Source organism: Arctopsyche grandis, chromosome 3 (genome assembly GCF_051622035.1).
Source record: "Arctopsyche grandis isolate Sample6627 chromosome 3, ASM5162203v2, whole genome shotgun sequence".
NCBI classification, from domain to species: Eukaryota; Metazoa; Arthropoda; class Insecta; order Trichoptera; family Hydropsychidae; genus Arctopsyche; species Arctopsyche grandis.
The window spans coordinates 13,650,791-13,676,224 of record NC_135357.1 but is presented as its reverse complement, the minus strand read 5'-3'; the positions used below and the strand labels follow the sequence as shown (position 1 = coordinate 13,676,224).

The 25,434-nt window shown below is 35.5% G+C and overlaps 1 protein-coding gene across 1 annotated transcript; it reads right to left on the bottom strand.

The window, feature by feature from the left end:
- Positions 1–36: 36 nt before the first annotated feature.
- Positions 37–24,024, bottom strand: LOC143923116 (prion-like-(Q/N-rich) domain-bearing protein 25). Its single transcript, XM_077446636.1, has 12 exons — positions 23,863–24,024; positions 22,094–22,204; positions 21,145–21,228; positions 20,822–21,022; positions 19,718–20,023; positions 18,020–18,151; positions 17,736–17,903; positions 17,533–17,661; positions 16,644–16,904; positions 16,412–16,555; positions 13,877–14,011; positions 37–305 (listed from the first exon to the last, which is right to left on the bottom strand). Exons 1-12 carry the CDS (start codon positions 23,930–23,932, stop codon positions 229–231), a joined length of 1,818 nt encoding a protein of 605 aa, XP_077302762.1. The 5' UTR covers positions 23,933–24,024; the 3' UTR covers positions 37–228.
- Positions 24,025–25,434: the final 1,410 nt, after the last annotated feature.

Here is a 25,434-nt window from a genome sequence, read left to right as displayed (position 1 = left end):
TTATGATAAAACACACACGAGTAAAATATAATAAATAGTGTTTAATAATTTTATTTACTCAAAATATACTATAATATAAATACATTTTATTATACGTACATAAAAGCGCATCCAAAAATATATAATGATTATTATCAATAAATATTCTTATTTTATTATTTACAATGTTTATGTATTTAATACTATTCGTTTTCGCTAATTATTTAATATATATAATTTTGGGTCGAATCAATTTTGCACCACGCTAACGATTAACAGTAAACTGTAAATTAAGCTCAACTGAAATCCACGTAGTATATTTGCACCTGAAAATAAAACAGACAAAATTACAAAATTGTCATTGAATATCATTTCATTATTTATTTACATATAAAATAACAATATACTATAAAAATGCACTCGAGATGGTTGCACTTTCGAGACATCTAAACTTTCAAAGATGCTCTAGGAGAACTAACGCAATAGAATTAGGGGGTATTTGGATGTTATCCAAGGGAATTTATGTTACTTTTTTTATTGAATTCTATTGCGTAACGTATTTTTGAGCGCCTTTGAAAATTAGGACTTCTCGATACTGCGCTACTTTTCAGTGCAATTTAGTGCATCTTTCCGGGAACCTATTTTTTCATTACTTTGTACACGTAGTATAGTTTATATGTATTTTTAGATTATAAAGAAAAAAAGTCACACAAATAAGTAATTAGATATACTAAAAGTAAATTCCAATCCGTAGTAGTTTTAAACAGAAGGAACTTAAAGAATTTTTCCACCCAATAATAACTTTTTAATGACGACATGCCTATTGTATTTCAGTTTTACATGAGCAACATTTTTAATTTCTGAGAATGAAAGAATTTTTGGCAACTTATATTTTAAAAATATATCGGCAATTTTAATCTAAAGTTTTTTTACAAATATACTGAGCAACATACGTATATGAGCCGTTATAATTGAAAGTAGCATAAGTCTACTTTTCTTCATTTTGAAAAATATCTCGCAAAACATTAAATATAATGTTTTGCATTTAACAATATTAACAATTATACTGATGGCCTGCAATACGTTTATACTGCATTTCAGAGATTCTGCACATATCGAATTAAAATAAGTGATAACTAATTTGTGAATTAAGCCAATCGGAAAGTGTTTTTAGAACTGAAAATTGAACTACCGTCACTTTTAAATATAACGGCTCATATATGTGTTCAAAAATCTCGTTTTGTTTTCAAAGAAATACGAATTATGTATGTTTGAACAGTATGTTGGCAGACATGAAGATCTTCGAACTACACACGTAATGACGGATTCTGAAGGAGCAGTGCTATCGATCGTTATATTTTTTTCAGGCGATTGTTCACCCCGTGTTATGGAATTTTAACCACGAATTAAGCACGATCATGCCATTCCGCCATGAAATTTAGATGCCGTCAGGCGATAGGTGCGCAGGGCCGAGCTGGAGCCCTGAGCTCCAATAAATCTGGCGCGATTACGTTATTAGTCTAATGAAACGGTGGGTCGCTTTTATTCACATTGCGAACGCCTGTCGTATCGAATCGGAAACTTTTTTGTTTGACCTTTAAACCGCGAAATGCCTTCGTGCCGGGGGCCGCCTTCATTTACATATAAAGCTTATGGAAATCGTGTTTCATTAGGGAGGCGGATCGCACATACATATATACCTTCGCATACATACATCAAGCGGTCGCTTTTCGTGCAAACCATCGCAAAAACAAAAGTGAAATACCTATATGAAAGTACCTACATACATATGTGCCTATATGAAAAATAAAAATCGAACGCAAAATTTCGTTAAAACACATCACGTAGAACTCCGTTGGACGCTGCTAATGAACCGACACAATCGTTATACATATTCATTTTAATCATTTTTTTTTTTCAAATTAAACTATTCGATTGCTTTTACTTTATCTATGTACATACGTAGTAACAATAGAGGAAGTATACACAACAAATTCTGTAAGTTTCATCGCAATCGGTTGAATGGTATAGGAACATATACATACATGACAGACAAACAGACAGACGAACAGACAAAAAGACAAACATTGATTTTCTGCTTTTCGTGCCCCTTTAATAAAAAATCACCGAGTAGGATTATACATACACAATTGGCAAACAAAATATATTGATTGAAAATGTGGTTTATCTAGGATGCTAAAATTTCACCACAACAAACACATTAAAAATAGAAAAAAATTCAACGAAGAAGATATACATCTGAGAATATCGATTTTCTGACTTGTTCGGAAAAACCGTCTTTTTAGTAATATCCTAGCCGTTTAACAAGCGATGATTTTATTTCAAACTAGGAATTAGTACTTTTTAATACATATAAATTAAATAATATAAATTAATAATAATATAAATTAAATATATAAATTAAATATTCTTTATTTCAGTTTATTTAGTAATATAAATCGAAAATGAAAATAAGTAACAGCTAAATTTCCGTCTAGGAAACACATTTTCAGTCTTTCCTACTAATAAAATCTAATATCATATATATACATAAAGACGGTAATCTGTGTGTATGTGTGTGTGTGTGTGTGTGGGTGTGTGTGTGTGTGTGTGTCCTAACTCTCGCCGAACATAATGAATGAATCGATAAAAATCGATAAATTCATTTTTTGACGAGACGACTTTGTCGCGACTCGAACCGATCACCCAAATAGCCTGAATAAAGGTCTAAATTGAGCTAATGGTCACGGACATCACGCTAAATCCAATTCTTCATTTCGCCTTTTTTTTTAAACATTAATTGAAATATTCCTTCTCGCCATATAAAAATACGTTATTTTAATAATTTCATTTAGCGAGGTTTTTAACCATTTTTTTTATATGTTTATTTTCAATTAAATTAAAATTATAATTTAAATTATTTATATTTTGACGATATTCGAGAAAAAAATTGATTTCATTCACCGCGGGCGCCAGGAATCGAACCTCGGACCCTCCGATCCAAACGCAATGTCCTCACGAGCCCGCGCCGCACGCCATATCCTCGCCCAGAATACGTGTTGTAAATACACATCATATGTATATGCACGTAATTTGTTATGTGTACTAATAATATTCAACGTTACGAGGTCATTGACCGTTTGTGTATAATCGGAAAATATTACATTTTGTTAACGTTAACTTTAAGAATTGAAAATTATTACAAATAAAGAATTGAAAACTATCTATGAGAGTCTACGAAAATAAAGGTTCCGGTTCCGGATTTTTTTTTTGTTTTATACGGGTATATAATAATTTTATACCCATGCGATGATATTTCATCGGGCTATTTACTAGTCTAGTATATAATTTCGAAAGAGACTTATGTATGTAATGTTGGTTGGTAATATCAAAAACAAATCAAAGTTTCTATGACGACGATTCGATTCGATATATATTTTTTTCGATTCAAATAAATTTAAGAAAAAAAAACAAATGCATATTTACTATTACATTCGCCATTTTTAAGCTGTTTATATTAAAAATACTGAGCGAAGCTGGGTAAAACAACTAGTATATCATAAAATAGATGAAACACATTTAACATAGAAGACTATATCTATATGTATATGTATTATATGTGTGTATGTATTACGTCTGTAGGTATATATGTATATAATGTTTTTCGCATCCATTAGGTAACAACATTTTCCGATAATTCAAGATGACGTTTGCCCATCGAGTAAAAGGATTTGGTCGAAAATAGCATGTCCTTGTGCTAGAGCAATACCGAGGCGTTAAACTCATTGGCTATTTCGAATTGTGTGTATAAATAGATTAGGCTTTTGGTGAATCACCACGTTAATTTGGTCGAGTAACGATTCGAATCGATAACGACGTGCAAATTGACCACTTTTCGCCGCCGCCATTCAACAGATGAAAACATGATGGCGAAACGAGACGGGCGGCCATTAGGAGTTACGTTGCGTTACGTACCCCGTAAACAATCGTAACCTTTGCAATATCCGTTTATATATTGATTTTTTCTAGGTTAGACCTCAAGGAGGCCCTTTAATGACCGAATTGCGTGATGCCCTCAGCCAGTACATACATATTCACATATACACGCTCGTGCAATTTAACCTTTGCTTTTTTTGCACACACGATGAGGTCCCAGAAGGGTTCGACGTCGGCCATGTCCCGAAAGATCGATCGATGCATGGTTATTTGAAGCTGTAGCTGTGTATGTACTGTATTTACATATTCATTGGAATTTTATAGATTTCATTACGTTTATGATATCCATCATGACTGTTCGATATATAATAAGACTAATATGTTTCTTAATAAAAATAAATCAACCAACGAAGATCGGTGCTACTTTAGTATGAGGTCTACCTTAGCATGCGATGTACCTTTGAACCGCAGTCGACTATTTTTTTTATTTGTATCGTAGTAACGAAATGTTTATTACAATTTTTATTTTTTCCTGCCATCCCATAATGTTGTCGAAGCATTTCTATCAAAATATCGTCAGAAAATACATATTTCTTAACTAAATCTTAAATGAATAGGGCCAACTTTAACTTAACCTAACCTATCCTGACCTTTAAATTTTATTTTATTTTTCATATATAGCAGGAAGCCCTACAGGTAAACCCCAATGCGCCTTCCTGGCCAATTTCAAATTTACAAATTACAATTCAGCATTTTTTTATATAAATCACTGAATTACGAGACACTGTAAAACTCGTAAATCAATGAGACATCTATTAATTTGTACACAAACTTATTTATTGTACATTAATTAATAACAAATTATAGGTGACATATCGTATAGAAGGGATTTTTAGTTTAAACAATGAAATCAGAGAAAATTGGCAAACTCTGATAGGAAACGAACAACCCGAAGTCACAAATCCAGGTCTAACCAACAGCATACTCTGAAAAATCCATTTTCATTCGAGGCTCGGACCCAGGGATCGAACCCGCCGCCTCTCAACGCTAAGCAGAAGCTTAACGACCGAGATATGCTGCTGGCATATAAATAGTTGATGAAATAAAACTTAAAAAAAATATATCTTAGCAGCTAACAACTATTTATTTAAGGGCCAGGATAGGTTAGGTTAAGTTAAGGTTGGCCCTATTCATTTAAGATTAGGTTGTTAGGGTCGGTATTATTGAGTCTGTGTCACACGCGAGAACTGAGACAGTGAGACCGCATATTAAAGTAAAAACGTGAAGGTAGACCGCATACTAAAGTAGCACCCAAATCTTCATATTAAGCAATTACGATACGTCGTATGACGTTTGTCAACACTTATATTATAACAACTTCTAAAAAGGGAAAACTTGTTTTTATTTTCAAATATATAGATTTTTTCTAGTTATTATTTATAAATTACTAGCGGTTCACTCGGTATTTGTAATATAAATCGCTTAAACATGGCTAATTTAATAGTAAACATTAATTTGTTTTTTTTTTATTTAAATTTATTTGAATCGAAAAAAAATATTTTTTTGACGACAGCCAATCAGAAAGTTTGTTTTTTTCAAAATTCACAAAGTTTGTTTTTTGTTTTATATACATACATACTAGCGGCTTTTACTCGACGCTGCTCGTACTCTTTAGGACTTTAAGCGATTGTAGACTGATTAGTGATTACACGTTGTATAGTATTTAAGAATCGTAAAATAAATAGGTACGATTGTCTGAAGTCGCTTGAACTTCAGACAAACGTACCTAGTATTAGGAGATTAGTAAGTATTGGTCGTAAGGGGGTGATTTAAACAATAATATTAACAACTCAAATAGTCGTGTGTATCTTGGTAGTTTCTTTAGTTAATTTTATTTCTGAAAATACATTATGACAGACAAATGTAAACCAAAAAAAATCTAGTCGTTTTGCAATGTTTCAAAAAATACAAACTTAATAATCAAATTAAATTACAGTGATGATAATTTGTCGGAAAAACGCAGTTGGTTTTATTTATTTTTTTTAATAAATAACTCTTTTTACTGGTAATCTTTTTTTTCTTAAGATAGCGTCAGATCATCATATATAAACAGTTGATTACGCGGATAGATTCTTCGGATTTCAAAGAATACTCGTGCCAAATTCAGTGAAGATTCATAGTCTTATAGGAGCCTATAGGATACATACATATGTACATATATAATTACATACATACATCGTTTGAGTTATATATATATATATATATATATATATATATATATATATATATATATATATATATATATATATATCTAATCTATAATTTGGAAAGAGACTTTGTATGTAAATATCCTTGGTCGTCGTCGTCGTCGTCTTCGTCGTCTTCGTCGTCGTCGTCGTCGTCCGTAGATCGGTGACGTCATCGAACACGTGATTCGATTTTTTTTTTTTTTCGATCCATGGGCGCCGATTTGTTTTTTTCGATTCAATGGATTCACCCCCGCGGGGGCGCAAAGCGAGTAGTTTCATGGGGCCCCGCCAGGGGCGCCACGAGGGGCGCAGCCCCGTGGGGCCCAGCCTCATGGGGCGCAGCCCCATGGGGCTCAAAAGGGGGCGCCACGAGGGGCGCAGCCCCGTGGGGCCCCGGGGGGGCCCAGCCTCATGGGGCGCAGCCCCATGGGGCTCAAAAGGGGGCGCCACAAGGGGCGCAGCCCCGTGGGGCCCCGGGGGGGCCCAGCCTCATGGGGCGCAACCCCATGGGGCTCAAAAGGGGGCGCCACATGGGGCGCAGCCCCGTGGGGCCCCGAAGGGGGCCCGGGGGGCCCAGCCTCATGGGGCGCAGCCCCATGGGGCTCAAAAGGGGGCGCCACAAGGGGCGCAGCCCCGTGGGGCCCCGAAGGGGGCCCGGGGGGCCCAGCCTCATAAGGCGCAAGCCCTAATAGGCATTAACTAAGGGGGGCGAAGCCCTAGACGGCAATTAATCATGGGGGCGCGGAGGGGCGAAGCCCTAAAAGGCAACTGATCATGGGGGCGAAGCCTTAGACGGCATTTAATCATGGGGGCGCGGAGGGGCGAAGCCCTAAAAGGCATTAACTAAGGGGGGCGAAGCCCTAAACGGCAATTAATCATGGGGGCGCGGAGGGGCGAAGCCCTAAAAGGCAACTGATCATGGGGGCGAAGCCTTAGACGGCATTTAATCATGGGGGTGCGGAGGGGCGAAGCCCTAAAAGGCATTAACTAGGGGGGGCGAAGCCCTAGACGGCATTTAATCATGGGGGTGCGGAGGGGCGAAGCCCTAAAAGGCATTAACTAAGGGGGGCGAAGCCCGAAACGGCAATTAATCTTGGGGGCGCGGGGGGCGAAGCCCTAAAAGGCATTAACTAAGGGGGGCGAAGCCCTAGACGGCTTTGAATCATGGGGGCGCGGAGGGGCGAAGCCCTAAAAGGCAACTGATCATGGGGGCGAAGCCCTAAACGGCAATTGCTCATGGAGCGTGGAGGGGCGAAGCCCTAGAAGGCAAAGGCTCAGGGGGGTGCCGAGGGCGAAGCCCTAGAAGGCAAAAAAAAAAAAGATTTTTTTTTTTGATTTTTTTAAATTTTTTTTTTGATTTTTTCTTTATTTTTTTTTTGATTTTTTTTTTTATTTTTTTTTAATTTTTTTTTTTATTTTTTTTTTTTTAATTTTTTAATTTTTTTTTTTTTTTTAATTAAATTAGCTTAGTCATGTTTAAGCGGTTTATATTATAAACACTGAGCGAAGCCGGGTAATACAGCTAGTCTCTAATCTATAATTTGGAAAGAGACTTTGTATGTATCCTTTGTCGTCGTTTTCGTCGTTTTCGTCGTCGTCGTCGTCGTCCGTAGATCGGTGACGTCATCGAACACGTGATTCGATTTTTTTTTTTTCGATCCATGGGCGCCGATTTGTTTTTTTCGTTTCAATGGATTCACCCCCGCGGGGGCGCAAGGCGAGTAGCTTCATGGGGCCCCGCCAGGGGCGCCACAAGGGGCGCAGCCCCGTGGGGCCCAGCCTCATGGGGCGCAGCCCCATGGGGCTCAAAAGGGGGCGCCCAGCCTCATGGGGCTCAAAAGGGGGCGCCACAAGGGGCGCAGCCCCGTGGGGCCCCGTGGGGCCCCGAAGGGGGCCCGGGGGGCCCAGCCTCATGGGGCGCAGCCCCATGGGGCTCAAAAGGGGGCGCCACAAGGGACGCAGCCCCGTGGGGCCCCGAAGGGGGCCCGGGGGACCCAGCCTCATGGGGCGCAGCGCCCCATGGGGCTCAAAAGGGGGCGCAGCCCCGTGGGGCCCCGGGGGGGCCCAGCCTCATGGGGCGCAGCCCCATGGGGCTCAAAAGGGGGCGCCACATGGGGCGCAGCCCCGTGGGGCCCCGAAGGGGGCCCGTGGGGCCCAGCCTCATGGGGCGCAGCCCCATGGGGCTCAAAAGGGGGCGCCCAGCCTCATGGGGCTCAAAAGGGGGCGCCACAAGGGGCGCAGCCCCGTGGGGCCCCGAAGGGGGCCCGGGGGGCCCAGCCTCATGGGGCGCAGCCCCATGGGGCTCAAAAGGGGGCGCCACAAGGGACGCAGCCCCGTGGGGCCCCGAAGGGGGCCCGGGGGACCCAGCCTCATGGGGCACAGCGCCCCATGGGGCTCAAAAGGGGGCGCAGCCCCGTGGGGCCCCGGGGGGGCCCAGCCTCATGGGGCGCAGCCCCATGGGGCTCAAAAGGGGGCGCCACATGGGGCGCAGCCCCGTGGGGCCCCGAAGGGGGCCCGTGGGGCCCAGCCTCATGGGGCGCAGCCCCATGGGGCTCAAAAGGGGGCGCCACAAGGGGCGCAGCCCCGTGGGGCCCCGAAGGGGGCCCGGGGGGCCCAGCCTCATGGGGCGCAAGCCCTAATAGGCATTAACTAAGGGGGGCGAAGCCCTAGACGGCAATTAATCATGGGGGCGCGGAGGGGCGAAGCCCTAAAAGGCAACTGATCATGGGGGCGAAGCCTTAGACGGCATTTAATCATGGGGGTGCGGAGGGGCGAAGCCCTAAAAGGCATTAACTAAGGGGGGCGAAGCCCGAAACGGCAATTAATCTTGGGGGCGCGGGGGGCGAAGCCCTAAAAGGCATTAACTAAGGGGGGCGAAGCCCTAGACGGCTTTGAATCATGGGGGCGCGGAGGGGCGAAGCCCTAAAAGGCAACTGATCATGGGGGCGAAGCCCTAAACGGCAATTGCTCATGGGGCGTGGAGGGGCGAAGCCCTAGAAGGCAAAGGCTCAGGGGGGTGCCGAGGGCGAAGCCCTAGAAGGCAAAAAAAAAAATTTGATTTTTTTTTTTGATTTTTTTAAATTTTTTTTTGATTTTTTTTTTTTTTTTTTTAATTTTTTTTTTTTATTTTTTTTTAATTTTTAATTTTTTTTTTTTTTTAATTAAATTAGCTTAGTCATGTTTAAGCGGTTTATATTATAAACACTGAGCGAAGCCGGGTAATACAGCTAGTATATATATAAAATAATCATGTATATAGGTAGATAAGATACATGGCTTTTCCTAGTTGCAATTTTGAATTTAAAAAAGTTAATTTTCTCATTTAGGAATAGAAAAAAAAACTTATTTAAATAAATGTATTCTTATGACTACGTAAAAGTGAGTTTGTGACACTTACATACTGTTCGTCTGTCTGTTTGTCTGTCATATATGCGTTTGTCTGTCATAATGGTATACATTCAAACGATTGCGATGAAACTTACAGGAGTTATTGTGTGTATGCCCGTGATGGTTTCTGTGAAAAAATCGCCCATAAACGGGAACGGAAACGGGAATTGCATACGTTATTGTGGCATTGCAACACATGCCGAGTTCAGCTAGTTTTTAATAAAAACGTTATCAATAGATGTGAAAATTTCGAAAGAACTTGCTTAACGGGCGAGAAATTTTTTTGGGAAAATATGGATTTTTCATAAGCAAATATTAAAATTATTAAGTAAATATGATATTTTTAATCTAAAAAATACATACCTATGTACACATTTGCAATTCTTTTAATCAGACATCCCCCAAAACTTCCACTAGAAATCACAAGCAAAAAAATATCCCCAAAATACACACCCACACAGACACACACACATACACACACACAGACACACACACACACACACACACATTTTTTCTAGATCATGAAAACGTGATCAGTGATCGATTCTGAGTTCGAATCAGTCAAAATCTCGAGTTCGAATTTTCGCATGATCACAAAACTTCATCTATTGTTACTACGTACATAGATAAAGTAAAAAATCCACATTGGCTCATCAAAATCGCAAAATCACCTTGTATTTGATATACACCTATATAGATTATACAAAGTAAGCAACCATTTCTAGAATTTTAGCCTCACAGAGAGGCGAATCATACCATAAGACAAGAAACGTACTCGTCGAGGTGCACGAGGTAAGTTTACGATTTCCGACACTATCGTCGTAGGGGTTAAACGAATGCGATAAGTCCCAAGACAGTGGGGTGCGGATGTACGGTGGCAGCCTTAATCTGAATGTATAATGCGTTATACACGATATATGCACATCCATATATACCCAAAGTATGTATTATACATGTAATAGGTGAGTGTTGCTGGTGTGGCGTGCTGCACTGCAGGAATCCGCTGCCGGAACATGAAAGGTCATGGGTTACACATAAATCACGACAAATAGCCAATCGCTCTACCCCCCCCCCCCCGGACACACCACTTGTTTTTATATTATAAACACACACTAACACACTTATAAGGCTAATTTTTTCACGTGTTCCCGATAAAAGGTTAAACATTGTATAATATTTCGCTTACACATTAAAGCAAATTATATACGTGCGTTGCCGTTCATTAGATGTTATTTGAAATTTAAAATTGTTCCAATTCCTTTTGTAATGTAATATAAAAGATTTTTTAAATGCATAATAGCTCAACTCAATTTGCTCCATGCAGTTAAATTATGCTAATATCATCGAATATTGTGGACTGGATTCGTTTTTACGATTATGCAATTAACTTAATTTGTTTTTAAGCACGCATTTTGATTTAAATTGTACCAACGAAATAAGGCTCCAGAATAAATGGTACATTTTTAATGATCGAACTGTGATATATTGTATACAGTCACAATCCAAGTGTACATTTTGTTCGTTGTAATGTGGTTTCCATAGGATTTCCCTTTTAAATACTTGGCGTTTTGAAATCACAAAGGTTTTGACAGCTCAAAAGTTTTGACAGCCAAAAGTTTCATGCGACACTTGGTGAGTTTATTTGAAGATAGTTTTTGACTGTTAGAACCTAAACTAAAACCAATAGTTCGTGTATGAACAAACTAGTATGTTCATAGATGAACCAGAGTGAACACTGGGACTGAAACATATACAGTAAAAAGTAGTTTTTAGTAATGCAAATTTTATAATTTGCTTTTTTAATATACCGTCGCGGTTTCGGAAACCGGAACACTTGTCCCTTTAGTCCCATTAAAATGGTAATTATTAAAATTGAGTTGGATCTTTCTGGCGAATTTCATAAGGCAAGATTCGGAACTTATCGAATCTTGCCTTATTAAACTCGCCTGAAAGATCCAACTCAATTTTAATAATTACCATTTTAATAATTGCATCTGTGCACATCGAAAGGTTACCCGTCATCTGATGTGCAATCTATCATTCGAGAAGACGAGAATTGCATTTAAAGCAGCCATCCGTTAATCTGTCGTTCAATTTTTCTGGCGATTTTAGAGCGGATGCACCGCATTCGAACACGTACACTTGCCTTCATATAAACATCATCCACAGTGACATCTATGGAGAAAACTTTTTGGCGAACCTCAAGTCGCTGAATAACTTGAGATTTGCATGAGAAATTGGAAAGGAAATGCCAATTTACAGGTACCATTTCAATGAAAATCTGGAGTCACAAACCATGGTCTGGCCAACAGCTACTGGTGGGAATCGTACCGTGACCACTCCGCTCGAAAGCATAATATGCTAACCACTAGTCTACGCTGCTGATTAAATTAAAAGCTAAATAGAAATTGTACTTAAATAATTCAATTGAATTGAAATGTACCGAAATTCTGAAAAAACATATCTACGCACTTACACAGTTCAGTATGATTTTCTTTATATCCTACTATGTATTTTTACCCGGCTTTGCTCGGTATTTGTAATATAAACCACATAAAAATGGCCAATCTCATAGTAAACAATTTATTTGATTAGTTTTTATTTGAATAGTAATTTATTTGAATGGAACGGGCCTTCGCCCCCAGCGCGCCCCGGGGGCGAAGGCCCGTCCCCCGTCCCCAAGTACTCATGGAAACTTTGACTTGTTTACAAAGCTCCCTAAGAAGGTTACATATATACATACATACATATGTATATACAAAGTCTCTTTCGAAATTATATATTAGATAGCAGTAAAAGCTCTTTAACACTTTCAATGCTGAGCTAGAATCCGTGCTATGCTGATATTTTATAAAATAGCTCTGTCTCACAATTAATGTTTTGACAGTGTAGAGGTCTAGGCAGTTCTCGGCCTAGACCTCCACCAGGTCTAGGCAGTTCTTGGCCTAGACCAAGGCCAGTCTACCTGTCTTGCATAAAGCACGCTATACAGTACCTATATTTATTCATTATTTTCGTAAAAAAAAAACTTCTGGAAATTTTTTTGGTATTGTGCGTATTATACATGTAATAAGAATTTAATAACATTGTCTGAAATAGATGTATGCCCAATTTTCACTAATCACTTTGACGAGTCAATCGTATGGTCCCCATGTGCAGCAAAAGTCCTAGCCAAATTTTAAATTCGTCAACTGATATCTTTCCAGCGTGCTATGATCACAATTCGATCTAGTTAATATTTCTACTGCATATAAATTGCTTTATTCAATCACGAGGTTATAAAATTCCTGATCTAATAATAAATTTAAAAAATCTATGGGTTCGTTTCCCTGAATAGCAACTTTAATCCCTGGCCTCCCCCTAAAAGGAATCTCCTGACTCTGCATAGCTGTATTCGACCATGTTCTTGATGTTTAAGGCTGGCTGGTTGACCCGTTTGAAGAAGTTGAAGGTACAACAGAAGACATTACGGTTTGAGAAATATTAGAAGGAGCGACATTTTCGTCGTTATCGCTATCGCTATCAGACTCCAATTCGCTGTCGATTTCGTATTCACTCTCTGTTCCATACTCAACATCAGTGTTATACATATTCTCCATACTAAAACGTAATAAAGGGTTGTAAATGTGTAGTGGAAAATCAAGTAGACACGTAAGTCAAGTCGTGAAGTCTCAAACGACAGTTGAGCTAAGACTGAATGTACTTTTCATATGATATCCCGTAAAAAAACGGGTTAAAAACAGCATAAAAACGCTACTAAAATACGTACGACTTCAAAATCATATTTATAATTTATTCATATTAGCTTTTATGCGATTTAATGTTCATATACATACATACATATATGTTTACGTGATTTCATGTACATACACGTGTAATCTTTTTGACATTTCAATCCCTCTTTGTCCTTTCAAAGTGTCGCCCGAAAAAGTGATTGAAAGTAACTTATTTCTATACTCTAATGGTGAAATTTGGTAAAGTCATTACCTGCGTACCAGACATTTTTCAAGCGAACATTACACGATTCTAAGGGGGTTACTTCTGGCGTAACAACCAACAATAGCCGGTCACCGACATATGTCGTTTACCAAAATTTTTCATAATAGCTACCACTATATACTATACACAAATTCATCAGGAATATTGTTACGGTGAAAATTGCTTCAGATGTGGAACGGTCGATCACGCGAAAATTCCATTTAAGAAGTTGAACTACTTGTTCGGTTGACATGTGCTCGGTACGAGCGTGACGAAACCACATAATTGACATACTACCGAATCGCGAAAACCATACGCGAAACATTATCAAATAAAATTTCACTCACCGTTGCACATGTCCGGAATATATTGGGGAGAGTAATCGAACTTGCATTGGCACATTGAATTTCTGCATTCCACTCTACTGGACATTCCATCCGGCAAGTAGCATTGTGAATTTCTAGAACACACCCCCTTCAGCCCTGAAATCACAAATCATTTATACTGCATCCAAATTTTTAATCTTAAAAAAATGCAATTAATTTTCCACGAAATTATGCGAGTGAATAGAAATGAGTTGGTGAATGGGTGAAAATTTAATATATAATAAACAGTCAAGTTAAGTCGGAAAATCCGAAATCTATTATACAGAATGGTCCACAGAAAACGGATGGTTATAAATTAAACAGTACTTCATCAATTTTTTATTGACATAAAAATAAAGGTAAAAGTATGGTATTTTGAAATGTTTATGTGCAAAAAATAATATCTTAAAAATGATGACCGTTTTCACGAACACACGTTTGGAGACGTTTTGGGAAATTCGCCTCCACTCTTCCCAGTGTTTCCATTTGTTAAATTTGATTTTGTATTGTGGTCTTCAGTTCTATTCAGTTTTCACAGCTTCATAAATAAAAATAATAACACATGGAAAGGTCAGGCTAAGGAGCAGACGAAATTAGCCGATTAGGGAACTGAAGATAGTGTAGCTCTGGCTGTATGGGCATACACTTGCTGGAACCATACACTTTCCTTGTTGATGCCTCGTCTTCGAAGTTCTGATTATATTCATGATTATTGGCATGCCGAGTAAATGACGATAATTAGCACCGCAGGTTCCTTCTCTCATTGAATGCCGAGTACTATTTATTACAAAAACGACCGTTTTCCGTGAACAACACGTACGAAAGATCATATGATATTGAAATTTTCTTGTTTGCTTGAAAAACTAAATTTGTTGTTATTATCTTAAAATCTTCTTAATCATTTTACTAAAATTTACTTCTTTTATATTTCAAAAATATTTATAGTGATATTTATTCAAAAATATTTATAGTGATATTTATTCAAAAATATTTATATGATATTAGATGATTGCGTAAGTTCATGCCCATTTACTGTTAATGATATTAAAATAAAAATACGCTGTAGATATTTTTTTATAAATGTCTCATCTGGCTAATTCTACATGATATAAACAATCTCATCAGAGTTACTTTAGAATTTCGCCTTAACACTTGCCGCACTGTGATGGATAGCGAGTGACCAGGACTTTTTTTAATTTAATTTTTCCAAATATACTGATTGAATTTACTTCATAATTTACTCTTCAAATCTTCTATGATTCGAATTATGCCATTACGAAATAAAAACATTGATCAATATCAACAGAAATAATTTTCGCGGGAAGACTCTTGTGTAGAGATAGAGAGGGGGAATGCAGTACACGCCGCGCTCAACGGTCAGTTTAAGAATGATATCCGCCTTGGAATGACGGCTCTGCTGATTTTTTATAACCTCTTCTTATTTTCATTTATTGCTCTTATTTTATATTATTCGACGTTTAATACACGATAGAATTTTTATATCTAATTACAATAATTAAACCCGTAGATTTGGTATTATTTTAACTAAAACACACATTTTTAACTGGAAGCTTGCAGTCCAGTACAGTGGCTAGCGGATTTTTTTACCACAGTAATGGAAGTGTTAAAATCATTTCCCATCATGTACATACATAACGAACTTATGCAATCTTTCAATACTTACTTTTTCCACTTATTACTTTTCGTCACGGCTAACTTTTTTATATTAAAACACCTTCAGGGATAGTTTATACAGCGCACCATTTTTCATTTCTGTACTAAAGTTTAATTCGAACTACTTAACAGCCCCTATTGAGTTATGGCAAAACGGCAATGTTTTTAGACATACATAAATAAATCCCTCTTTGAAATATACATATTTATAATTGACAAATAAAATTTTCACGATCGCAATAAATCTACTCGTATCGTGCCAATGTCCAATTCAAAAAAGCGTCAATTGCGTCTAATGGATCGTTTTAATAAGTGGTTGAATTTTTTATTGTTTAAATAATATAACAAAACGCATTGACACGAACTCAAATTGTGTTACTTTCAAAAATGTGTCCCATGCGTTCATATCATTTTATTATTTATAAACGCAACATGATTAATTAGTCAACGTTGCGAAAAACAAAGAATTGCGTGATTTTTTATCGTTATGAATCGGCCAGATTTGTTTTGCATATTGCGATATTATATTTTATATTTAAGTATAATATGTAGTAATAATATACATATATACAAGCCGAAATATAAACAAATAAAAATTCCGATCGTCGCGTTCGGACTTTGAGTTTAATTTAACACCATGCGATCTAAATAATTTCTTAAGGACTTAAAATTATCGCATATTTTAATATTCTATTATTAAAACTCCGTGCTGCGTGAATTAGAATCCATGTTTTCGTAGCCGGTTCAGAAAATTCAAAATGGCGGCGATGTTTTGTGTATGTCGATTAATATTATTCAGTAATAAAATCTAAATTAAACTTTTGATTATTTGTATTTTTCTACCTGTATTTTTCCAACAAGCTTCATTTTCTTCGTGATATTTATCAACACAAGTGCATGTACCGTTGACACAATCAGTAGTAATTTCTCCATCCACAGGTTTCCCACATTGTACAGATTTATCACAGCTTTCGCCGAGTAAAGACGCTATTATTTTACATGAAAAAAATATATATTTTAAAAAAGTGCTTTAACTTTGGTATTATAGATGATAAAAGAGCCAAATTTCACTTACGTTGCAAACAAAATTTATCTTCGTCGTTCAAAAATCCATTGATGCATTGACAAGTGCCGCCTTTTTTGCTGTCATGACTATCAAGTTGACATTCGCTATTTAATATCTTGCAATCATTATTTGAACCGCAAGAAGATCCTATGGATTCTTTACATTCTTTTCCGTCTTGGTAATAATTTTCTTGGCAGGAGCACTTTTCTTGTATGCATTTAGAATTTTTGGTTGAACACTGATCGTCTATCAAGCACGCCATGTTCAATTCTAATCATAAAAGTTGGAGAAACACATATTAGACATTAATTCACGCAATAAGGATTCATTTAATTCAAAATGTGATTTTTTTATTAATAAACTAGCTGAACCCGGCGTTGCAATGCCACAATAACGCATGAAATTCCCGTTCCCATTCCCGTTACCGTTCCCGTTTCTGTTGCTGTCCCCGTCCCCGTTCCTGTTCCCATTTGTCGGAAAAACGCAGGCAGCGAATACATATATTTCTGCAGTGGTGCCATTACAGGTTGTCTCAAACGACATACATATATGATTTTTAAACTTTTACATACATAAATTTATAGATTATAAATTTGAAATCATATTCAAACAGTGGTGAGAAATAATAGGTGGTTTGGTTTCCAATTTGGTGAGGAACCGTTTAATCAATGAAATCAGATAAATTGACAAACTCTGATAGGAAGCGATCAACTTGGAGTCACAAATATCCAAATCTGAATAATCGGAATAAATTATTTTTAACCGAGATTGAACCAGGGCTCGAAACCGGTGGTTAGCATAAACGCAACCACCGAGCTATACTTCTGGCTGATTTACAATTGTATGAAGAGAATATAAATTAAGGAAAGAATTGATGAATTTTGGACCTTATTCTTACCCAGCTCAGTTTGCAAACAAATAGAATTTTCCAGTGCTGCAATGGTACCTTTATTGCACTCGCAGACCTTGTTGACGCATTTAGATTCAGTTGGACAAACGTCCTCGGGAACGCACTGATCTCCAATAACTAAAAAAATATTCGCATATCATTGACCAGTATTTTGAGAGGATTTTTTTTTTTAGTAAATGAACGGTTCGCACGCTTTTCAAACAGGGCACACATTTGATTTTGTTCATCCTTGCGCGAAATAGTGATGTCGCAGTCGCAATTCTTGAAAATAGAGCCTTCAGCTTGCGTGCAACGACCTGCTTTACCAAATGTATAGCAGGTGTCATCGTCAGCACAGCCATCTTTGAAGTTTCGAGCGGCTGAAAAATAAAATATAATTCAACTAGCCATCAAAATACGATGGAAATGATATTCTTTTACTGCAATAGGACCAGTCAACACCATCATAACTCAATTATCTGATATGTGCACTTACGCTTCTTGCAATTCCTATTAGCATCGGTTTCGTAAAAGAATCCATTGGGACAATCGCAGACACCGTCGACTATAATTGCCAATCTGCCCTCACATACAGTTTTTCCATCAGATGGAACAATTTGGCCAAGCTCTGAAACATAAAGTTTGTTTATATATTATATATGATATCAAACCCATATTAAATAATTCGGAAGTGACCAATCCACGACTTTATTTGTGTATTATATTTGAGGAATATAAGTAGGATAAAAAACAAAATTCGATAACGAAACATACAAATACGTTCACACATACAGGCTATTAGATCATTTTCGATAAAAATTGAGCGCAAATGTAAGAAATCTTACACAAGACAAAAGTTCTACTTCCAGTTATATAAGAAGGTCACAAACGAAGGTCACTACAATATAAGAAGGTTACAAAACAAAATTCGATATTGAACCGTACAGACACATTCACATATTATGAAATACTAATAGCTATGATAGCATTTTCGATACAATTGAGCACAAATATATGGAAACTTGTACAAGAAAAAAGTTCTGCTTCCGGTTTTTATTACTTAGAATAACTATAAACATTATACACATCAAATATAAAGAAGATAAAAATAATTTAAAAGGTCAAAATAAAATAATGGAATGTTGTTTTAAAAAAAATTACTACTTCTGGTTTACGCATTCTAGCCAAAACCTTATGAACTCTAAATTAGTGCATAAAGGATACAAATATAAATTTTCAAGTTGACACGTTCAGGGGTATGGAAGAGATCGTGTGGTCACAACATTTTTGATTTTTCTAAGAGGAAGAAATCCATTATAAAATTTTATGTTTTTTTTTTAATTTTCATTGCATTAATGCAAGGATTATACTTTTTTTTGAAGAGCACTCGTTTATAAGGGGCCTAATAAAATTAGTGGAAGAAAAATCGAACACGAGTAAACTGCCACTTCCGGTTGACGGGTGCTCACCAAATTTTTTATTTAACTTGGTATTAAGCTTAAACTTCTAGATATGAAATTTCAGCTCAATAAACCAAAAGATTCCTGGGAAAACATCAAAAACCTTGATTATTTAGAGTAAAAGTACTACTTCCGGCTGAGGTAAAATATTAGGGTATGAAATTTATTATTTCTATTTAATGTAAAAAGATTTCAGTCTGATTTGGTTAGCGGTGTGGGAGATAATTAAATTCAATAACTTAAAAAAAAGAGGACACCTATAAGGGGAGGTACCATTTCCGGTCAACTTAAAAATTAAAAAAAAAAATTACGTCGTATCGATAAGAATTTTAGTGACTGATACTAAGTTTCAGTTCGATAGGACTAACGGTGTTCATAAAATCCCCAAAATACACTGACACACAGACACACAGGCACACTCACACATTTTTTCTAGATCATGAAAACGTAATCAGTCATTTGGAGTTCGAATCAGCAAAAATCTCGAGTTCGAATACTGTTACCACGTACATAGATAAAGTAAAAATAATATGAAATGCTACACAATTCAACTAAATACGTATGGAATGAAGCAGGAGTGTTATATAATAAAGATTACCTTCAAGCAGAAAAATGAATCAGTACATAATCAGAATTAAATGTTCATTATCCAATGAAAGTCATTATGGTTTCCAATGACGACTTATCGGAAATTTATATTATAAATTTACATATTTTCAAAATTAATATAATACCTGCAGAGCACAAGGTGTTGTCTTTATTAGGATAGTATCCAATTTTACATATGCAATGTTTTTGAAGGGAACATTCTGCTGCACCATGTTCTTTCGCACAGTCGTCATTATTTGTACACGAAGCACCCAAAAACACTTTTTTCACATTTTTGTCAGATTTGACATTCGAATTGTTGATTTCTGACATTTTAGGGTCAAATGTTACTCTTGAGTCTACTGTACACAACATCGTAACATTGTTGCATATAGCATTGGGTGCACCCTCGATTTTACAGTCGCTGTTTAACACACAAGTGTCGTCTTTTTCTGGAAAAAAAATAATAAAATCAATAACATTTTAATATTCAAATAGCTGATGGCCATACATACACTTTTAATCTATGCAAATAAATTGTTCCACTGCAATCAGTGGCGTATCGTGACTTTTAAAACAGGGGAAAAGGTATGGGAAAAAAATATTTTAATTTTTGAATTATAATAGTCTGTCTTGAAATAATGAATATAATATTTGATTTTTGTGCTAACAGAAATATCCTAAGTAGCCTACTTTTATTGATAAACATCTTGTTTGTCTTTAAAACTTAATCGTATAAATGATTTGATTTGTTTCCGCACTGATTTGTTCTGAGGGAATCGTTTCGCAAGCCGAGTCCCTTGCCGTATTTGTACTCAAAAAGTTCTGTGTAAATGTGTGTACGTATTTTAGCACACGAAATAGTTTAGAATAATTTAATGATAGACACAAATCAGGATATTCTTAGTGAAACTTCCATAAATGCTTGAAGAGACGAGTAAATTAAAAATTGTTTTGTCTTTGACGGCACGCCCATACGTAATGATTTGCGCCAGCACCACGAAGGGAACAGAATTAAGACGGCAAGTCCGTGCAAGCGAACGACGCGGTGGACCATACCGTAACAATCCACTACCTCAGGTTTAGGCCGAATCCGATTTATGAACTTCGCTAATCCGAGTGTACAATATCAATATGGACAACGATTTGAATTTATTGTAATTGAATTGTTGATATTTTAAAATTTTAGGGGACTAGTCCAATGACGGCTTTGACTAAAAGATATGTATGTATGTAAATAAGTTACTTACTGCTTGCTATTTTTCGACACTCTCCTTTCTGTCTAGTGTAGTGGTCTTTCGCACATTGACAGGTGCCATCGATGCAATCCATTGAAAATGTTTGCAGAGGATGAAAGCATTGTTCCTTGGTGATACAAGGCTCGCCATATTCAGCCTTTGGCCAACATCGTCCATTCAAATACCGATATCCTTCTTTACACTTGCACGTTTCTTTAACAAACGAAATTATCTATACATATGTAGTAGAATGACTTCCTCATTATGAATACTATACTATAATCAGTATTATGAAGCATTATGTTTAAAAAATTAAAATTAAACTGTCGATTTACTTGTCACATTGTCACAAAAATGATACCCCGATAGCCGTTCACATTGAATGTCGATTTCACACGGAGAAAATAAATACGGTGATGCTGAAATAAAAATAAAAATTATTGACACAATTGTAATAATGTGCATAAATTTTGAAAAATACTATTTAATAGTATGATATTTGGAAAACGCTTTTTCCATCAAGTGCATTTTGTTCAACGATTGAAATAATTCGATTCAATAAATAGTCGTCTAATATGTATATTTAAAATTCCCAGATAAGATATCGAATTATAAGTTACGACATTAATTAATAATGCTAATGGGTATTGAATATTTTTGGAATAAACCACACGTCTAAATGTCGTTTCTATTATATTTAAAAGCATTTCAAATATAAAAAGTAGAAAACGCATTGAATGTAAATGTGTACATTCATACATAAATATGTATGTGTATGTACATACATAGAATTAAACAAAGAAACTCAAATTTCAAAGTAGTTCATCGTAATAAATAATTTCAAAGGCTTGTTTGAATAATAATGATATATTTATATAATTAGTCAAATTATTTTATACCATTTTTAAATGCCTCATTTTTATTTTGCACTGTAGGTATATTTATAACGAATATTTTTCATGTTTAGATATCTTAAATAAAATTGCGTGACGTCTCGCACACATACTGAAAGACGGGCAACACGAAAGGGCTAAACTACATACAATTACAAAACTCCGAGGTGAACAAATAATAAGCACTGGAATATTAATGGATTTTTGTAAAGAAAAAAGGTTTTGGCATGACCATTCATTAGTGTTGCCCATTTTTTATTATTTCACGTGTAATGCACAAACGCATACTAAACATAGCTCGTCTCAAACTTCGCAAATTTAATATTTGTTTATTGAAAACTTTGAAAATATATATGTATATTTTTGTAAATAATGCATAATATCTACATACCATCCATGCAAATGTCATGATATAGTTGTTGTCCACTAGGACAAGAGCAATGTCCATCTATACAAGAAGTAGCATCAATACCTTGTTTATGTGAATTACTTTCTAATGAACCTGTAATAAATATATAAATTAAAATTTCAACTACCAAAACAACTGAGTTTTTTTTTTTTTGAAAAAATGCTATTAAGCGAAGATTTAAATTTAAATTTAAAACAATCAGTATTTTAATGATAAACAGAAGCAAAAAAACACCATTATTATTTATGAATTTCCTTTTTGTTGAATAAAAAGACCTAATATAATAGTCCGGTCAAATTAGGCCCAAAAATGAAGATACATACATTTATAACAAGCTGAAATTGAGTAAAATTGTTCAGAACATAATTATAAATGACATTTTAAAACTTCTCATCGTTCTGATACTTGGAAAAAAATTTACTTGAAGTCAAAGGTCAAAAATATGGATTTTTCACGATTTTCAGCAAAACGGTAAGTTTTATCATAAAATTACTTAAAACAAAAATTGTAGGTCATAAAATTAGCTATAAAAAATGTATCAATACTTTTTTTCCTAAGAGCCACCGTTTCTGAGGTACAACGATTCAAAAAGTTGTACGTGTACATATTATGACAATTACAACTTCTTGAATCTTTATATCTCAGAAGCAGTGGCTCAGGAAAAAAAGTATTGATACATTTTTTATAGATAATTTTATCTATAAAAAATTACATTATGGGTTCATTCAAATTCCAAAATTTGCATTATGGGTTCTCATTATCTCTCATATATATTTTTACTTCAATAATACATAGGTTATTTACACTTTTTCCGTGCTATTATGCGTTATTTAGAAATTTTTAATTTCACCGCCTTTATGAGGATTGATTTTCAATCTCAGTATTTTTAATCTATAAATGATTTATCTTATAAACAAAAGTGAACCATATTCGTATTCGTAGTGTGGATAAAACTTATTTTTTTTGTTGATCAGCGTTATTAAGTAAAGCTACATCTATGTATATGTATATGAACATATGTTACAATATATTGTAACATTTCCATCATATTAAATGTATTTAACTTTTGATATTTTAAATTGCTTTGTTATCTAATGATGATTAATTGGTTACCAGCCCCAACGATTTGTGAATAAAATATACGTATGAATATTACATATATGTTCAGTAAACGTTTCGCAAAAAAATATTATAAAAGTAATACTTAAAAAAACTCTACTTTCTCGACAAAATCGCTTTTTAAACTATTTCCAGTACCAAATATCAATGATATATTTAAGCAAGCTTCCATTATAAAAATGTGTAAAGAAAAAAATAACAGAGAATATCAAGAATTTTATAAACTGATGAGAAATGGAAACCAATTTATCACACCAAATTTTAAAACAACACAAATGCAAAACCATTATATTTTCCAAGCCATAAATAACTATAATGATCTCCCCTCTGAATTGCGCTGTATTGTTAACCAAACAGAACAAGTAAAAAAAATTAAACAATTTTTCAAAAAAAACTTACACTGAAAAATTTTAGTGTAATTTTTATACAAAAAAATATTATAATAGATTTTAATAATTTATAATAGAATCGTAGCTCCCTTATCAGGCACAAGTGCTACTCTTATCTGATAAGGAATACATGTGCAACTATGGAATAAACATTATATCCTGTAAAATATTATGTACTATGTAACCCATTTTTTTTATATTACAAATAAACAAAAAATTTAAAAAAAATGTACAAAGTCTTGCCTGAAATTGTTGCAGAGATTTCCGCAGCAATCAACACTAATAACACTAACGAATTAGTTATTTTATCCATGCTTAAGCGAAAGATGGTATTTTTATTGATTATTATTATCTCACAAGCGCTCTATAATGCTGTTGAACCGACACTAAATCACTGACTACAATAAAAATGATAAAAGAATGATTGATCTATGACGAGTATATATTGTTAGATAAAGGAGATAACCAAACATTTTAATGAATGACAAAGATTTAATAAGACAGTGATACGAAAAGATTGATATTCATCGATTGAACACGTGCAGTAGGAAATTTTTTAACAAAAATTTTATATCATTTGAAAGATCTCATAATTGTAAGCTTCACCTGTCAGGGTGAATCACGCAATCGTCTTAGGTGACCTAAAAAATAAACTTTTTAATTTTTTTTTGTATTATTTTTTTTAATATTGCATATTATATATGAGCCTTTCTGAAAAAAAATGATCAACTTTAATCAACTTCATATAACAAAAAAAGGAATAAAAAACACGCAATTTGTCAGGAGTATGTAGCATATTAGTATGTACAAATACAAAAATACAAACATATATATGTACGTATATGTATGTATGTATGTGTATAAATATAAAATAGCTTTAATGATATTTTTATGGTATTACTATTTTTTTCGATATATTTACATATAAACATTAAGGTATACATATGTGTTTCTAAAAATAATTAATACACATCAATTTTGAGAATATGCCAAATTATATCTAGATTACTTTTAATCATTCATATGAATGCTTGCAGCTGTTCCGTATTTTAGATATCGCTCATTGTGCCATATGGTGGTATAAACAATCAACGAAAATTCGTCATTTGAACAACTCCAAACAATAGTGGTTACGATTAAAACTAATCTGAACACATTTCAACAATCTGTGTATTTCGACGTGTCATAAGCATTATTTGACGCACGATAGCCCGTTTACATGACAACTAAATCGAACCGTTTTGTCTTCACAATGAAATGCTCTTGATTGACGTTAACAAGTTTGAAATACATAATTCCGACATTTAATATTAGATTGATGAACCATATTATCCTGCCTAGATATATATTCATATCATACGCTTAAAATGCGAAGTACTTGAACGTGTTCTTGAGCTCGAAAGTGGCTGGTGTGAGGCTGATTTTATTAATTGGTGGCGCGCTTCGGCTCACGTGCTAAGGGTCAGGGGTCTCGTGACGTCACTGGTCAGTTTCTACCCTTTTGTTACTCAAAATAACCACCCCTGGCCGTGATTGATTGCCTAGTGTAGTAGCGTAGGGGGCATGGGTTTCCAAAAATTGACCTCGAGACACGCGCTTAACCATCGAACTGGAGGACCAAATATTTTACACTGTTTCAAGCTATCAGTTGAAAAAAAATCTGCATTACAATTAGTAATGATTTTTTATTAATACATGAACAGAGTTTTACTTACTGAAATTTTTCGCTTAACATTACAAAGGCTTCTTTTTGTAGAGGTATAGAACTTTAAAATGAAATAAAACACATAAAAATCAGGGTAATGGCCATGGTAC

Coding starts and splice junctions, on each gene's coding strand:
- LOC143923116 (XM_077446636.1), bottom strand. CDS start 23,932: ATGGATAAAATAACTAATTCGTTAGTGTTATTAGTGTTGATTGCTGCG. Junction 17,662..17,735: donor GTGTGCCCTGTTTGAAAAGC/GTGCGAACCGTT, acceptor ATATTTTTTTAG/TTATTGGAGATCAGTGCGTT. Junction 16,556..16,643: donor AGATAAATTTTGTTTGCAAC/GTAAGTGAAATT, acceptor GTAAAATAATAG/CGTCTTTACTCGGCGAAAGC.